The sequence below is a fragment of the Saccostrea echinata genome, unplaced genomic scaffold, assembly GCF_033153115.1.
Source record: "Saccostrea echinata isolate AGI-Se365-2 ecotype Australia unplaced genomic scaffold, CSIRO_AGI_Sech_v1 ptg000030l, whole genome shotgun sequence".
Classification (NCBI taxonomy): domain Eukaryota; kingdom Metazoa; phylum Mollusca; class Bivalvia; order Ostreida; family Ostreidae; genus Saccostrea; species Saccostrea echinata.
Genome location: NW_026889779.1, coordinates 28449350 through 28467466, shown reverse-complemented (window position 1 = coordinate 28467466; position 18117 = coordinate 28449350). Strand labels below are relative to the sequence as shown.

The 18117-nt window shown below is 34.6% G+C and overlaps 1 protein-coding gene across 1 annotated transcript; it reads left to right on the top strand.

The window, feature by feature from the left end:
• The first annotated feature begins 1696 nt into the window (after positions 1 to 1696).
• LOC133196662 (ras-like protein family member 10B) lies at positions 1697 to 17475 on the top strand. Its single transcript, XM_061332522.1, has 2 exons — positions 1697 to 1946; positions 16373 to 17475. The coding sequence occupies exon 2, from the start codon at positions 16403 to 16405 to the stop codon at positions 17030 to 17032; it is 630 nt and encodes a 209-aa protein (XP_061188506.1). The 5' UTR covers positions 1697 to 1946; positions 16373 to 16402; the 3' UTR covers positions 17033 to 17475.
• The last annotated feature ends 642 nt before the right edge of the window (positions 17476 to 18117 follow it).

The following is an 18117-nucleotide window of genomic DNA, read 5'->3' as shown; positions in this document are numbered from 1 at the left end:
GTGTCAATTCTCCGGCACTACTTGGTATGGAGTTGTAGCGTAACGTAATACTGAGCTGTCTGCAGCTTGGACTCTCATGATGGAAAACCATGAATTACCTTTTTTCTCCGGATAGCCGTGAGTTGCCACTTTCCATAAATGAATAAAATAAATAATCATAAATAATCAGCGTTTTATAAAAGAAATATACTTTTGATTTAAAATTAGACTGAAACGCTTCTAGTCAACATCACGAAAATGTACATATCATGTAGCTTGAAATGGGAAATATGACGCACGCTTGACAACGTCCCCAGAAACAATCAGTCAGTATATTTCTGGGTGCATTGGGGGGGGGGGTTATAGCACAAATTAATGTAGAAAATAGAAATTCCTTGATACGCAAAAAAAAAAAGGAAGAGGATCAACTGATGTTCCCTCCCCCTTCCCCCGTTCATACAGACGTGAGATACATAAATAACTTGTATATAGAACTGGACATTCAACTTTGCCCAAAATGCTTCATGTCGGTAATAAAAGAAAATATTTTACAATAATGATTTCAAATCGGTCATGCAATACAGCCTGATAGATTATCCCACAGTCTGTCTATTATAGTCACAGTAAAATGTGTAATTTCTTTTTCTTTCTTTTTCTTTTGGCAAAAAAAAAAAAAAATAATAATAATAATAATACAAAAATGAAATATTATTTCATATGTAGTTCATTATGACGAGGAAGAGTGATATTTTGATAAGAAAGAATTAAATCCAAACCATGATTATACTTTAAATCTGATGTATATGTTTTCAATATTGAATTACCTGTTTTAAGCTTTAACATTACATGTATTTTGTTTCTGCAGTAAATACAGATCGAATACAACATTAGGCTATATATTACCCTATCCACAAATAAAGGGCAAAATATTATTATAAACTGAAAACAAGTTAATTGTTAAAACTAAAGGGAAGCATATACATACTTTTATTTTTTTTATCGGTCTTAGTATTAAACTCTACACTTGGAATAAGAAATTTCTTTAAATATTGTGATAAAAATAGACTATATATTATTATATAATTATATCACAATTTTGATGTGTACGCATGAATATTATAATAGTATTATAATTTGTTCTTCAGCATAATTCATTAAAATAGAGAATTCATATCTATTGATTTAAAGCAAACACATGACCATTACATTGTCATTGCTATCTGCCGCGGGCTCTACCTGCGGGTACCTGTCAGGTATACGAATACTTCACACCCTCATTGTTTTATTGCCTATACACACCGGCAGATTTCACACCTTCAATCGTCCTAATTTACACAAAGCAAATGCTGGGGAAAAACAAACACAAGCCCAATAAATGCGACATTTTTTTTTAAATCATTGCCCTAAACGGTATTGCTAAGCACACTAAACATGGAGTAGCAATTCCTGCCCTAAGAGATATATTGTACAAAAATATAAACACAACAGCTAGAGTAAATCCTTAATCTTTCTTCATATGATGTAAACAAACTCTCTTTAATTTTATGTGTTTAAGTCAAGATTAAAACATTTTGCACCACCCGGACCTTTAAACTTCGGCGGACCTTTTCTTATACGGGCCGGACCTTTTCTTATAAAAGGCGGACCTTATATGTTATCGTATTAGGTCCCCCCCGGACCTTTAAACGAGGCGGACCAAATATTATGCGACACCGGCAACATACAGCACTCTCGCAGCGTGATGGTCGCCAAGGCTGTGGAACCTCTTCACTCGATACAGGTCCACGGATATTTCCTCATCAGATTTTAGCGGGTGTTTCAATAAGGATTTTTACTGGATCTCGCGTGCTTCAGAAGGTATTGAGCGAACGAATTTAATTGCGATACAGGGTATTGTCACTGTGGCCAAAGAGCTGAACTTCTTCCATTTAGTAGTGTGTCATTGGATTAACGAATGAAAAGGACAGGTAAGCCGACATAATTATCTAAAAATTGATTAATAAAGCCTAGTGTTTTAAATGAAGGATTGAACATGAATATATAGCGTTCATCTTCAAACCTTTTGTCATTTGTCTCAAGAACATTCCACTTGTAAAATGTATGATAGCGCGTGAATTACAGAATTTTCTTTAATGTGTAAAATTGTTCTTCCAATACAAATCATAATTTAGAGTATTTATTTAAAATGAATGCAGTCCTTTCTTATAGAAGCAATCATATGAAACTGATTTATTTACTCATGTTACTCATTAGTAAAACCTATTTAATTGTGATGCCTTTAATCCATTCTTAGCATATCTCTAGAGTTTTTTTTTAATATTCCATTGTTCATTTATAGAATCTACCAATAAACTGAGAAAACGTCCATTATTCTCTGAAATAATTTTCTCCGAGGCTAAATATATTTCATCTTTATAATTTCAATAAATTTGATCCGACCATCGCCATTTATATTCTGAAATATCCTTAACTGCATAAATACATATTAATCAAAGTCCAATTGCCTATTGCTCTAAGTCAGACAGGAGTTGTTATTGATCTATAGTCCCTAATATGAATCTTGTCAAGAGATGAGCATCTCCCAGGGCCGTAAAACTACAAGATCATCCGAATCTCATGGCGCTGAATAAGTTAGACACATATTAGATTATATGCTGTGATCTATTACGTGTCGGTCTACAAATTCACAGGATAACCGGTCCCCCGGAGACCTGATCTGTTGACGCCGTATAACGGATTCTGTTGGTTCATGTTATTGTACGGTCGTAAATTTAGTTTAACTGTACATAATGGAACTCTAATGACATTAACATTTATTTTTTACAGGCAGATCTGTTTTTTACTCTTAGATCAAATGAAATTAATTAATTTTTGTAAGAAACTCGATAGACCATGGCTTATAAATTCAATTACATTAACGTTCAAGTCATATTAAATAATAATTTCAATTTTATGTACATGTATTCCATTATTATTAGCAAGGAGAATAGGTAAATGATCTACATTCGATTCCATTTGATGTTCAAATTACAAGAAACCGATTTACCATTGCAGGTCGTCAGATAATAAACTTATCGAGACAATAATTGTATTGTAATGAGTGACGTGAATTTAGACTTCAGCATCAGAAACATCTTCCCAAGTCAGGGGTTCCAGCTTCACACCGTAGAGGTTCCAGCTTTCATTTTCATACGTAGTGAAGTGCTAGTCCATCATATATCTAAAGGTGTCACATAACAGAGAGTTAAATGGTTAAAGCTCCATGGAAGACATAAATTTTAAAAAAGTTTTATTTAAAAATGAAAAAAGAAAATAAGAATGGCCAAAGTAATCATTTTTTCGGGGGGGGGGGGGGCAAGCAAAGAGTATTTTTCTAATCTATAATGAAAATCTTTGATTTTCACGAAGTATGAAAAGAACGTTTCTTTCGGGAAGAGAGAAGTAATTAAACAGATCCACTATTTTTCACAACCCACTACATTTCACACTCCCCGCCAGTGGTAAATCCCGAATTTGCCATTTTAAATCTCGAATTTGCCATTTTAACCACATATAATTATATTTAGTTTCTATCATAGAAGAGCGCGTATGTTCTTTTTAATATAAGAAATAATGTCTTTTAAAAACACTTGATAAATATAACTTATTGAGCAAGACGGTGTCCTTCTTTGGTTAACTCTAAAACTTAAAAAAAAAAAAACAAGATGTGTTTTTGAAACACTGATGCTCCCGAATGGCAGCTGATGGCAAAGGTTAAAGTATCTCTAATACATGTCAAACTCCAAGGTCAAAGTCAAGATATCAAAATATGTTGGTATCCAAAACAAAGGTCTTGTCACAAGAAAAACACCTGTGAAATATGAAAACCCTTGCAGCAACCATTCAGAAATTATGGCCAAGGTTAAAGTTTTTCAAAAGTAGGTCAAACTCCAAGCTCAAGGTCATGATATAAAAATAGGGATACTTAAGAAAAGGTCTTGTCACAAGAAGTACACCTATGAATGTCCTAGCACTAAGCGTTCAGAAGTTATTGCCAAGGTTAAAGTTTTTCAAACTCCAAGGTCAAGAGGTCAAATATGTTGGTATCCAAAGAAAGTTCTTCTAACAAAGAAACATATGTGAAATATAAAAGCCCTAGCACCAACAGTTCAAATACTATGGCCAAGGTTTAAGTTTTTAAAACGTAGATCAAACTCCAAGGTCAAAATTGTTGGTACCCAAGGAAAGGACTTGAGAAAGAAATACACTTGTGAAATATGAAAGTCCCATCTCCAACCATTCAAAACTTATGGCCAAGATTAAAGTTTTTCAAAAGTAGGCCAAACTCCAAGGACAAATGGTATAAAAATGTCAAAAACTTTTTTTTATCGAGATTCAAATCCTACTTAAATTCTAGTTTATCTAAAATACCTCATGTACCTATTATCATTTTGAGATTGTAATGGACTAATGGTTAAGTGCTACATACCAAACTCAGAATCGAATGAGTACCGAAGAAATCTTTGTAACTCTCCAATCTGTAGTAGTGCGATCGTTAAGTTCTACCGAGCTTGTTCCTTCACAGCCTAACAATTTCATTAAAGCTCGAAATAAAAAAAAAAATTCTTATAATAGCTCACACCATAACTACGAGGGGTTATCAAAAAGTTCGTGGACTGATTCGATAAAATTAATACTATGTAGTCTGTGCTTACAAAATTTATAGGGAACATAAATCAACAAAAGTTTAAGAAATGTTGAAAATTTTAGCTCGATATATTGATAATTTGCCAAATTATTCTAAAATAAAAAAGACATTATATGATCACCCGGCGCTGTCGCCGTTTTGTTTCATGACGTCCGACAACGTCATTGTTTCTCAATGACCGCTCTATCTACTTCATACACTTATCTTGATGAAATTACCTGGAGTAATAAGTAAGACTTAATCCCGTCTTGTTTATATGACTTTACAATGTCATGAACAGCTGCTTTCAATGCATATAATATAGTAAATGGATCTATACATAGGGAAAGATCAGAACTTGATTATGCCAGAATACTTCGCTTGTTGGAGTTCATTTTCTACCACACATGATCAACGTCACTTTTCGACGTGACTGACTTTTGACACAATAACTACAAATCGACATTAACTGTGCATCTTTCATCTCTCTGAATCTTTTTGGGTATTTAAAACGAGTACTTTGGATGCATTTTATTTTTCTGTAGCCTGTTTAAACATTCCCTAGGTCTATACCAGTTTTTCCAGGTGCGAAACAATGTAGAATGTAGGAAAAAGAAACCCCTCCCCCTTTTTGACGTCATTTTCAAGCCCTTAATTGTTTGGACACTCCATATAAAACTTACGATAAAATTTCATAGAACTTACAGAATGGGGTAAAAATTGCAAATTTTACGGAACAATTGCGTCGTACCAAATATCTGAATTAACGGGATTTTTTTAGGACAAATGCTCGTATCAAAAGAGTTTTTTTTCAGTTACACTCAAGTAGAAAAAAACGTCATATTTGAGGTTGCGCCGCCTGGACATACGATTGCTTACAAAAACATTAACAATTTATTAAAAAATAAAACTTATGATTTATGGTTTATCCTATAGATAGAAAAGATGATGCTAACTAAATGTGTAAAAATTCATTGATGTACCTAAAGCGGTTTTAATTTTATGGCGCTAGTCCACGAACTTTTTGATAACCCCTCGTATATGATAACTATTAGTACTTGATAGTTATCGAAATCTTTAAGAAATGGAAAAAAATAATATTATTTGAAAGGTTATCATTATCTTTCAAAAAGACCAAACGGAAAGGGAAAATAGTATCCAAATATTTATTGAGCCATAACATTCCAGATAACACACCATGATATTAAATAAAAAAAAAAAAAAGGAAATTCAAGTGAATATAGAACGTACAAGTTCATAAAGGGAATATTGTGTCCCCCGCTCAAGAAAACAAAACGAGGAGCAAAGAAGACCTGGGAAAAAAATGCAGTAGCGAAAGAAAAAGATCGACTTTGACCTTTCAGCAAGAGTTTACAGAAATCCAAAGTTATCATCTGCAAACTATGTATGCAACATACATGACATATAATTTTTGACCTTAACTTTGACCTTTTTATCTCAGAATCAAAACGGTTCTTTTTAAGCCATGTTGACTAAAGGTATAACACTGTATTGCGAAACCTAGTGGAGAACCCAAGTTATCATCAGGAAACCATTTTGTACAAGATATGAAGTTTTGACCTTCACCCTTAAACCTCAAAATCAAAAGATGTCTTCTTTAAGTCATTGGGAGTCATGATAAAAAAAAATTGATTGAAAAGGGTTAAAGAAAAATAAAGTTTTACTCTAGAAAACATTTTTTGCAATAATTGTATTTCTGATATTGACATTTGATCTTTTGACCTTAAAACCTTTAGAGATCGTCTTTAAGCGACAAAGAGCTACGATATTAAATTTCTTTGAAAAGGCTCAAAGAAAATTTGTTGTCATCTGAAAACCAATTTTCGCAATGTATGAATTTCTTTTTATATTTGACTTCAAAATCAATAGGGGTTGTCTTTATAATTGTCTGTGTAAATTTTCATTAAAAAGCTAAAAAAAAAAAAAAAAAAAACCATTTCTTGAAATGTATGAATATCTGACCTTGACCAAGCTTTGACCTTTAACGTCAAAATCGATAGGGCTTTTCTTTAGACCATAGGGAGTTGCGATATAAAATTTCATTGAAATGCTCAAAGACTTTTTGAAATATCGTCCAGAAAGGAAAGTGTTTCACACAGACAGAAAACAGACAGACAAACGGAACAGACCCAAATTAATGTGTCCCATTTTCAATGAAAGCGGGGAACAACAATACAGAACGTGCCAATAAAATCACAAAGTTTTTGACTAAAATTTATGAGCATAACATCATCTCATTTTTCAATGACCTTGATTGATTGATCGTAATATTGTTTAACGTCCCATTCGAGAATTCTTCACTTATATAGAGAATTGAACCCAGGCCTCCCGATCACGAGCGTCCTACCACTAGCTACCGTGACCGTTCATTTACATTGACCTTAAACTTCTAGTGAAGAACTCTTTAAGTCATGAACAAACATACTGTAATACTGTAATTGTCTACTGTCCAGGGACCTTGACCTGCATGGCTGTAGGAACTGGGGGGGGGGGGGGGCACGGGGCCGTCCCCAATAATTTTGCCGATATATAGTATAGTATATGTAAATATAGTATAACCCCAGCAAATTCTGCAAAAATCGCATACGTCAATTTATGCTAATATAATATACTCCAACAAATAAATTCAATTACTCAGAGTATTCCTGTGTAAAACATGGTGATTAAATAATTTTAATCTATGATATGGAAGCTAGTCATCTACTAACATTGCATTAGATGAACAATAATGCGGTGTTGTGTTCTGTCTGCCCGTAGTCCCGCATCACATTTTGTCAGCTAAGCAGCAAAGTAACGTGTCATTTATTAGAAATTAGGCTGTTATTGGCTTTTATCCAACGAATCTAATTCATAGGAGTACCTTCAAGGGAATTGCCGTACTTGTTTGTGAAAGCATTTCAAATAGCGAAAAAACACAGAGTGGGTAGAATCGTCTCCTTAATGTTCCCTGTCTACTTTCCTAATGTTCCATTGTCACGGGGAAACACGAAACGCATCCATTTATTAAGCTGATTTCATTATCGATTACGTCTCAGATTCAAGGATTTTTACAATAAGTGAAGTTGAAAGTACTAGTATATCTTATTGTTCTTTGGTGTATTATCATTTATCAGTTGTTTAAAGTCAGCATTTCGTATATTTTATGGCCGTTATAATGACATTGTTAACAAATATAACCTATCATTGGGTCGTCTTTTGGCTGACTTGTTTCAAAACAATTGTTAGGCCTTTGTTTTTATATTGAATTAACTACGGATAGTTCCGTCTACCTGATCAGCACATAGGGCTCACGGCGGGTGTGACCGGTCAACTGGGGATGCTTACTCCTCCTAGGCACTTGATCCCACCTCTGGAATTTCCAGGGGTCCGTGTTTTATGCCCTCTTCACATATTTGTTTTGTTTGTAGATTTTTTTTAGATCGATCACTGTTCATTATCTTTACCTTTTACATTGTAAACAGTCATTAAGTAGCTATCATCAAGCTCTAAATTGCAAGTGTATTTAGTATTTACCTTTCATCAAGGACCCCAATGGTATACAACTGGTTGTCACCAAAGACTTGTCAAGCATTTTTACGAAAAGGTGGAGGACAATTGGAGGTTAAGAGTGGGATAGAGAAGGTGGTGTTTCTGCGTGAAGAGTTCCAGTTTGAACGTACAGCCTTGTCACATAAACTTAATTGTTACTGTGCGCAGTTCACACGTCTATAAAACCTTTTGTCCTTTTGAGATTTTGTGTCATATTTCAGCAGCATATGAAATGGTTTTTAAAGGATGACAATGGGATCTGAATAAAGATAATAATTCTATCTGATCAGATACTTGTTGCAAATTTTCGTTGGGTTTAACGATATTTTCCCCTCAAACCATGAAAAATTGACTCCACGGAAATTAGTGATTTTACAGTAGTCATTGAAATTGATTATAGGTAATAAGGTTGTGGTATTTAGTGGTATTTCTACTTCATGAGAAACATTATTTACCAGAGCTATATATATTTGCTTCCACTTGGAATTGAACCCAGGACCTCTGGTTTGACAAAGTTTTTTACTATACGGGCTACCTCTCTAATCTAAGCTAAGTTTAGTAGCGACCTACAGTAGGCCAAACAAAAATTACTTTTATTTCTTTTACGTGTATTCAGTGAAAGGAATCCAAAGCCCAGCAGTCTGTATAAAAACAATAGCAGACCACTCACAGACATTCTGTACAGTCGGGAGCGCAAATGTTAATTTCTTACTCCTAAAAGGATTTTTCCATTTTTTTAAGAATACATATACACTGCTAAAAATTGTCAATGAATTATAATACACATTGAATTTACTCTCATCTTCAGAAAAAATTTATAAAAAAATTAAACATGTACGTCATAGTGCAATCGGTTTTTGTTTGTTTAACATCCCATCGAGAATTTTTCCTCCACTTGTCGGTGGAGGGCTGCAAATTTAGACCTCTACTCGGCACTTAAGGCCTTTGAGCAGGGAAGGATCTTTTTCGTGACAGCACCTACTGCGAGGAGATCTGTTTATACGGTCTCATCTGAAGGACCGGTATCCACATCCCACGCAGTGGGATTCGAACGTAAGGATCAACTCCGCAACTCTAGAGCAAACGCTCTGACCACTGCGCTATGCGGGAGACCTAGTGCAAATTAATTAAAGTAATTAAGACCCTTATCTATCAATATAGTTAATGTCATATGAGCCAGAGTCACATTTATTACATGTAAAGATTGTCTTCCCAAATTCAGGTTCTTGCAAGTGTACAGGAATTTGAAACGTAAATACAGAGTGAGACTCTTTGTCACAGGTGTTAGGGAATCTGCCACTATGTTTCGTAGGTCTGTCAACCCTGAATTAAATGAATTCTAAGAATGCTTGGAGCTTTGTCAGCATTTCAACAAAATTTGGAGACAAGTACTTTCTGTCCGAGCTTCAGCCAGCACGGGACACAGAACTAGTCATTTCTTTTAAACTTGCAACTGCATCACTTGGCATAAGAGATGTATGTGGAATCTAATAAAGATGGAAACTTTTTGTCTTGATCGGAGGCGTAATAAAATATTCAGTATCTTCTTCACTATAAAATTAGAACCATTAAGGCATATTCATTAACATTTCATATATATATAATTTATTTAATCAGCGATATACTTAATTTCAGCTCAATGTAAAGTTAAAATAAAAGGTTTAAAAAATTGAAGTGCACATTTTACAAGTTTATTTCTCTTAAGTTCTAATCTGTCGTAATTTTACTTCCAAATCGTGATGGAAAATTTTATATAATAAGTGATTTATTTCTAAAATACCCGTTTTCCATTTGTACCTTCTCGATAGTAGAAAGTAGATCTATTTGCTTGCCTGTACTTGCCCCATTTATCACTATCACCATTCTGACTAAACAAAACAATAGTGCTTGAGCACTATTACAAAACCAATCTCATTTTCTTTCAGATTGGCCTCTCTTGCTTTTGAAAAACATTTAACGTACAAAGATAAGGTATTTATAATTCTATCTGCCCCCCCCCCCCAAAAAAAAAATGAAAGTACTTATTTCTGTATTATATACTATAACAGGAGAGGAGAAAAATGAGATCGAGGGACCAGACCGGGATTCGAATCCGGACCCCCTGAATCCCTAGTAAGGTGCTCTACGAACTGAGTTATCTGGCCACCGGCGATTGAACCAGTCTGTCCGCCACATTCCTCCCTCCATAAAGGTCTTCGACTCCGAAGACACCAACTCAAGGCTCTTTCCTGGCAGGTCTTTCACCTGTCACTTCCAGGGCATGGCACGGCACCACATGTAGCAGGAGAGGAGAAAAATGCGTCGGATCAGACCAGGATTCGAACCCGGGCTCCCCTGAATCTCCAATCAGGTGCTCTGCCATCTGAGCTAGTTGTCCATCGGCGATCACACCTGTCTGACTGCTACAATATTCGAAAAAATTCTTGTAGAATTCTCTGATTTAATTGACCTTTCAATTAATTGTTTACAGTGTTTATTAATAATGATTTAAGATGCTTGAGTTTCTGATTGACAATTTCGAGATCAGGTCTTTTAACAATCTGTTGGAATTCCCATTGGTACCAATTGCGCCCCCTTGTAAGCAGTCCTATTGTTGTATTCATATGAAGCAAAATTTCAAAATTTATTCAAAAAGTTCTATATGAGAAAAGAAAACACTAGCTGTGGCTTTCAACTCGACATTTAGATGTATCGACGTATTATCAATTAACAATAGTTACTTCCATTTGTATGTATCCCAGTGAGCTTGAAATAAATTTAAAGGTACCACAGAGTCTATCACATATGTTTCATATTTGGATATTTTACTAGAAAAAGACTTTAATGGTAACCTAACAAGAAAGTTTTATGATAAATGTGATGACTTCAATTTTTCAATCGTCAGCTTCCCTTACTGATGTAGCAATAAACCCTTATCACCTGCATGTGGGGTTTTTGTCTCCCAGAGCAAGAATATGCTCTACGTATGAACAATTTCTAAAATGAGACAAGCTTTTGAAAAACAAGTTGATGAAACAAGTATATCAACGGTCTCATTTGAAGTCATCATTTCGCAAGTTTTATGGTCGATACAATTACCTTGTCAGCAAATACAACCTATCAATAAGTCAAATGCTGACTGACGTTTTTCATACTAATTGTTAAGCCATTATTTACATACTGAATTGTGCAGATTTTCCCGTTTTTTCCGATCATCAAAAGGAGCACACGGCGGGTGTGACCAATCGGCAGGGGATGCTCACTCCTCCTTGGCACGTGATCCCACCTCTGATGTTTTTGGGGGTCCTTGCTTGCTCTGCTCCCGATTTGTATTGTCTTAATGGACGCTGAGCTTGAATACTGATCTTTATCTCAATATTTCTTGTAAAGAAGGAGAATAACTTCTCTCAGTCGACTACAAATTAATGGAGGCCTGTCCAGCACTAGAACACTTGACGAAGTTGTCCAAAATTTCAAAAATCTTGTAAAAGTACATTTGCTGATTACAACTTTGTACTCTGTTTGCCTCCTACATGTAGATGCCCAGGAGCAGGGAAGAAGATTTTCAAAGAATAATGCATTTTCATTATAGATTCAACACAGCCCCCGCCCTTATATCAGAAACCCTTACCTATAAAGACCATGAAATTCACATTTTTTGGAAGAGACACACTTGCTCATCACAACTATGCACCTAGTTTATCTGCTAAATACCCAGGAGCAGAGAAGATTTTCGAAGAAATAATGCATTTTCACTACATAATCAATAGACCCCTACCCTTAAACCAGAACCCCAACCCAGCTCATCATAACTATATAATCAATAGAATCCCCACTTCCCCCGACCCTAATAATAAATTTCATATTTTTGGAAGAAGCACCCTGCTTACCATAACTATGCACTTAGTTTATCTGCTAAATATGTAGAAGCAGAGAAGATTTTCAAAGAATTTCACTTTATAATCAATAGAGCCCGGAACCCCTGACCAAGGGGCCATGAAATTCACATTTTTGGCAGAGGGCTCAATGCTTATTACATTCATGCCAACAGTTTGACTGCTTGGTGTCCAGGAGTAAAGAAGAAGATCTATATTTAAAGATATCACACTTCTGCTCATCTAGACGATTTGTGGGAAGGACATGGTTAAGGTCTGAAATAATGACAGCAATAAACCACGGTATAGTGTTAACTTTGACTTGCATGATTTTGATCACAATAGTTAATTTACAAATAATATTAATGCTTTGATTAATATATTCACTAATAGTAAATGTTTTGAAAGAAATAAACGAATAAATAGGGTTTAATTGATAAAAGAAAAAAAAAATCATCAATGCCTATAGTTTCATTAAATAAAAAGGAATAAATCTTACAGTTTATTACATTGGAATATATAAACTGAATACATATAATTGATTTTTTTCCTCTCAAACTGCGTGGATACGAATAAAAGAAGTTAAAACCGACCAGATTGCCTCGGGGGATGACAGGTTGTATTACGTTGTTAAATATGAAAAATTAAAGCTGATGTTCAACATTTAATCGATAAAATCTGTTATGTTACAAAACAAAGTTTTTGGGAAATTAGCATAGAATATCTTGCTCCCATTTTTTCAAAATAGTTTTTCAATCTGCGTAATGTGATTCCAGAATGTATCAGACACGGATCTAGGAATTTGCGTTGGGCAGAGGGACTTTTATAAGGCGAGGGCTCTTTGGGCCTCAAGTGTCCTCAACAGGTCCAAGGCGGTACCCTAGCAGGGGTTAAGCCCCACCCACCCCCCGGAAGCTCCTGAAATTCAGAAATTAGAGAAGTCACCTTATTTTTACATTAAAAATGTCAATTATTTTACCTTCGAAGTTTGATAGTAAAAATTATATCGAAATGTATAAGGAATGAATGATAAATCGTGAAAAACTTTAAAATGAATGTGAATGATGACGATATCCGTGTTTAAATTTCATGGAAAACAAGAGAATTAAAACAAGAGAACCATGCATGGGCCTATGAATCATGAGTTTTTCAGGCTATGACCACTTAAGCCCCACTTAGAACTGTCCAGAACTCATGTGATAAAATTTTTCAGTTTAGTGGGGACTCTACGATCGTTGCTGTATTCATGCAGTATTTTCCTATAAAATGAAAAAGGTGAAGATAACGAACAGTGATCGAACTAAAAAAAAAACAACTAACAATACAAATGTGTGAACAGGGCATAAAACATGGACCCCGGGAATTCCAGACGTAGGACCAGGCGTGCTAAGGAGTTAAGAAGATATAAATTTCAATATATGACTAACTTTGGCCAACCCTTTGACCGAGGGGAGATGAATTAATTTTTTTTTTTTGTACACGGATAGCTGCTCATCGTATTCATGCAGAAAAATATGTCCATAATCTAGTAATGAAGAGGATTTCAAAAGGGAATGTAGTACTACTTTTGATGTACAGTAAGTCTAACATTGTCCTACCCTGGGTCCTTACCATGAGCAGGGGGATGCAATCAAAACGTTTGGTAGGGACTGAATGTAAGTTATAATCATGCAAAAAGTCTGTCTACTAGATGTCCATGAGTGAATATTCAAATATATCATGTATTATCAATATATAACCAACCTTCCCCACTCTAGGGCCTGAATACTTCACCCAGGAACTATGAATTTTGCAATTTTTAAAGGGTTAATTACTCATTGTAATCATATACTATACATGTAGTAATCATTTTGCCCACTTTATGTTCTGAAGAAAAGATTTTCAAAGATGTAACGCTATTGATCCTCACCCTGGGCCCTGAACGCTGGACACAGGAACCGTGATTTTTAAAATTTTGATAAACGTTTAATCAAGATGTAAGATGTTTCTGAGTAAAGAAGAATTTAAAGGTGTAATGTATCATCAATATAAGACAAACTCATTTGCACCCTGAGGTCTAAACCATAGGCTCAATGGCTTCGAATTTCACAGTGTTGTTTGAGGGCAAAGTGTTTATTGTAATCACGAAATCATTTGCCTGCTAAATGCGTAAGAGTAGAGAAGATTTACAAAGTATAATATATATGTACTTTCAATATGTGACTAAGCCCCATTTTAAGGTCTGAACCATGGACCCAGGGTCTACGAATTTCAAATTTTGGTAAAATGTTGTCAATGAGTAAAGAAGATTTTATAATACAATGCATTTTCAATTGCAATATACCGGTATAACCAAACTTAGCCCAACCCTCTCCGAAATCAGGGGCCACAATTGGTAAAGAGGACATTGCTTATTACATGTAGTTCATGGCAACAGTTTGTTTGCTTATCCAGGAGTAAGAGAAACTAAGATTATTAAAGACTGCACTCATTTTAATTTTTAGTTTTGGGCCTCATGGAGGCAAAGACCACGAAATACACTTTGTTCCCCTTTACACATATATGCTACATGTATTTATTAAAACTGGAGAAAATGTTTAAAAAGAAGATGGGTGAACAAGGCGTGCAGAATGCCTATAGCTTCAGATATTAATAAAATCATATTCAATTTGTGAATTAGGTATTTAAAATAAAGTTCTCATTATTGAAATTTATGAAATTATGATCAACAAAACTTTTCTGAGAAAAAAATATCTCGGAAAAAAATATTCTTTTATTCAAAAAAATAAAAAGGTATTCATGGGATTCGAACCCCTAACAATAAAAATCCGAAGTATCATATTGTTTTGAGACTAACACGCTAACCACTACGCCACGCAGCTCCTGACATATAAGTGGCATTTAAATCATGTTTGTGATATGACCCTTGACTTAATGGACTTCAAGTATTTCTCGGAAAGATGCGAATGCTTTGTCATAAAAGTGTACTTTTAAGGTATAGTGGGTCTTTGCTCCATGTTTTTGTAAACCAAAAAATGTATATCTTTATGCAAACTTTTAGGATCAACTTTCAAAAAAATGGAGCGAAGACCCATTCATATCGAAAATTTTTGTTAAAGTGTGAGAAAATGATCCTTTTTGTCCTCTTTAGTGTGTGTATGCTATTTCGTAGGCAAATAATTTCAGTCATTGTGAGATTTTTGTAAATTGTAGAGATTTAGCATAAAATATACTTTAATGTTAGATGAAATATCAAAGAAAATTTTTATATAATTGAGATTTTATTTTTCACTTCGTGTTTGTCGCACTATAGGCACTTCGCCCGCCTTGTTCACCCATCTTCTTTACAAACGACGCACAACGCACGACGGATAAAAACATATAGCAATATCACCTGAATGACGGATTATTAATTAGGACTTTCAAGAGCCTCCAAGATAAAGTCTTAAAACCATTGAAAATTAAATATATATATATATATATTTATAATGCTGCATATTTCATATTATTTTATCGATTTCCTGTTCAATTTTTCTCAGTTTTGTCCGACTTTATGCCCATTACATGAAGTACAATGTAATGTATCTGAGATGTCTACCATCAAACAAACAGATTAAGAATTTAGTTTTAGAGGAAAAAGGGATATCTTCCCTATAAGCTTAACTGATTTTATTGATTGTAAAAAGAGTTCCCCGCACAAGAAATCAAGCTTAATTGCACACAAAGCCACGTCATTTGAATAAAAGCATTTAAAGAATCTATTTGCGATGTTAGATGGTTCCGAAATAGTACAAAATGCAGGAATGAAATCGTTTTATAAAACGTTTAACGAAAATTGGTCTTAGCGTGATAGAGTTTTTCATGCACGCAAATCAGCCATGTTTCTTCGTTAGAGTTTGTTACCAATGCAATTATAGACTTCACGTCCAAGACACCAATGTGTTTTAATGGTTGTATGAGATTGGAAGCTCCGTAGATTAGGCACCAGGGTCTATAAGAGAGAGCGATTCTGTCAATTGAAGTGTTAGTCAGACAGCTGTAGTTGATGGGGAAGAATAATTTCTCTGGGTATTCTGAATGATTTTACCAATTTGTCTATAAAAGGAAAATGTGCGTTCTTACATCTATGTAGTGCTAGTGAATTTCATAAATATTAGCAATCATTTCCAAGGGAATAAATATGAAAATAGGGATTGTTATTTCATGAAATACCGGTAATTGCAAGTATTAGAATTCATAGTTGCCATGCGTATTTTTATACTGAAAAAATTATACACGAAAAATCAACTGTACCATGATGTAATATATAATTTATAAGCTGATCAATAATATATTTTTTCGCCAGGTAAAGAGAATGGTCCGACAATGACCGAGGATGACCTCAAACCAAGGTGACCCCGACAACCAAAAAATAAAACTGGCCATTTTGGGAGCACCCGGGACAGGAAAAACCTCCATTGCCAAGCAGTTTGTTTGTAACCATTTCACGGAAGATTACGAGCCTACGGAGCAGAGGGAACTGTATTATCCGTCAATTATCATTAATGATCACCTGTACGACCTTAAAATCATCGACTGTCCCTACATTCCGTACTTTCCGGTGAATTCTCTATATGAGTGGACAGACTTTAGAGGCTACGGACTCAGAAATGCTACAGCGTATATATTAGTGTATGACATTACATCGGAAGATAGTTTTCAGTATATTAAAACCTTACGTGAACAAATTTTAGAGAGCAGAAACATGCATGATGTTCCGATTTTTGTCGTAGGGAATAAACACGATTTAGCGGACGAAAGAGGGATTTCACGAAGAGAGGTCGCCAATTTAGTTAAGAAACAATGGAAATGCGGGTACATTGAATGCTCAGCCAAATTCAACTGGCATATCATTCTATTGTTTAAGGAGTTAATGAAGACAATAGATTATATCGATCATGGGCATAAGCCCACAGCCGTCCGGGTGCAGGCTGCGCTTAGAAGAAATAGATGCGTAATCCTGTGAACAACGATATCAGTGCTTTGCTGTTGCCAAAAACACTTTCATGTAGAAAACCCTCATCATTTCGCGGAATAAATTTCCGCATATGCTCGATCTGGTCTTTGATGCTATGTATGAAAAACCGAAAGGAGAAATCGGTATCCTCAGTTTAGTAAACATTGGAATTAAACGATGCTCACTACAATTAAATTGTACCGTTTGTTAAAAAAAATCATTGATTGTGGTTTTTCTCTGAAGAGTTGATGATTTGAGAAAGTGCAGGAGGTATAAGTTAAATTTCCGTGGTTTCTCATTGAGGAATCACACTTTGAAATGCTAAACGATAAATATTTACATGTTTAAATCAGAAAATGAACTAGAGATATGTTTTGTGAGTTCCGTAGTGAGTGCCTTCCATCCCTAAGATAGTCTCAATCAGCAACTACATGTATATCGCATTATCTTTAATTTCCCTAAATCAGAGATAAAAGATCGTAATAAATAATCATATAAAGCATAGGGGTAATATTTTTTCTCCACATTGTGAATGGAACATTGCTTCACATTTAGTTGAATTCATCAATTCTTAAAAAAAAAAAAAAAAAAAAAAAAGATTCTGAAATAAAAAGAAATATTCATAATCATGCATGTACGGAAGCCCGTAGAGGCCAGTTCAGAGAAAGAAATATTTTTTATTGCGTTTAAACGCAATAATTATTGCGTTTAATCGCAAAACATTGCGATTAATTGCAATAATCATTGCGTTTAAACGCAAAAGATTGCGTTTAATCGCAATGTATATTGCGTTTAAACGCAAAACACTTTGCGTTTAATCGCAAAAGATTGCGATTAAACGCAATATTTTTCGTTTAAACGCAATACTTTTGCGATTAAACGCAAAGTGTTTTGCGTTTAATCGCAATGATATTTTTGCGTTTAAACGCAATAATTTTTGCAATTAAACGCAATACTTTTGCGTTTAATCGCAATAAATTTTGCGTTTAAACGCAATACTTTTGCGATTAAACGCAATACTTTTGCGATTAAACGCAATAATTTTTGCGTTTAAGCGCAATAATCTTTGCGTTCAAAGGCAATAATCTTTCTGT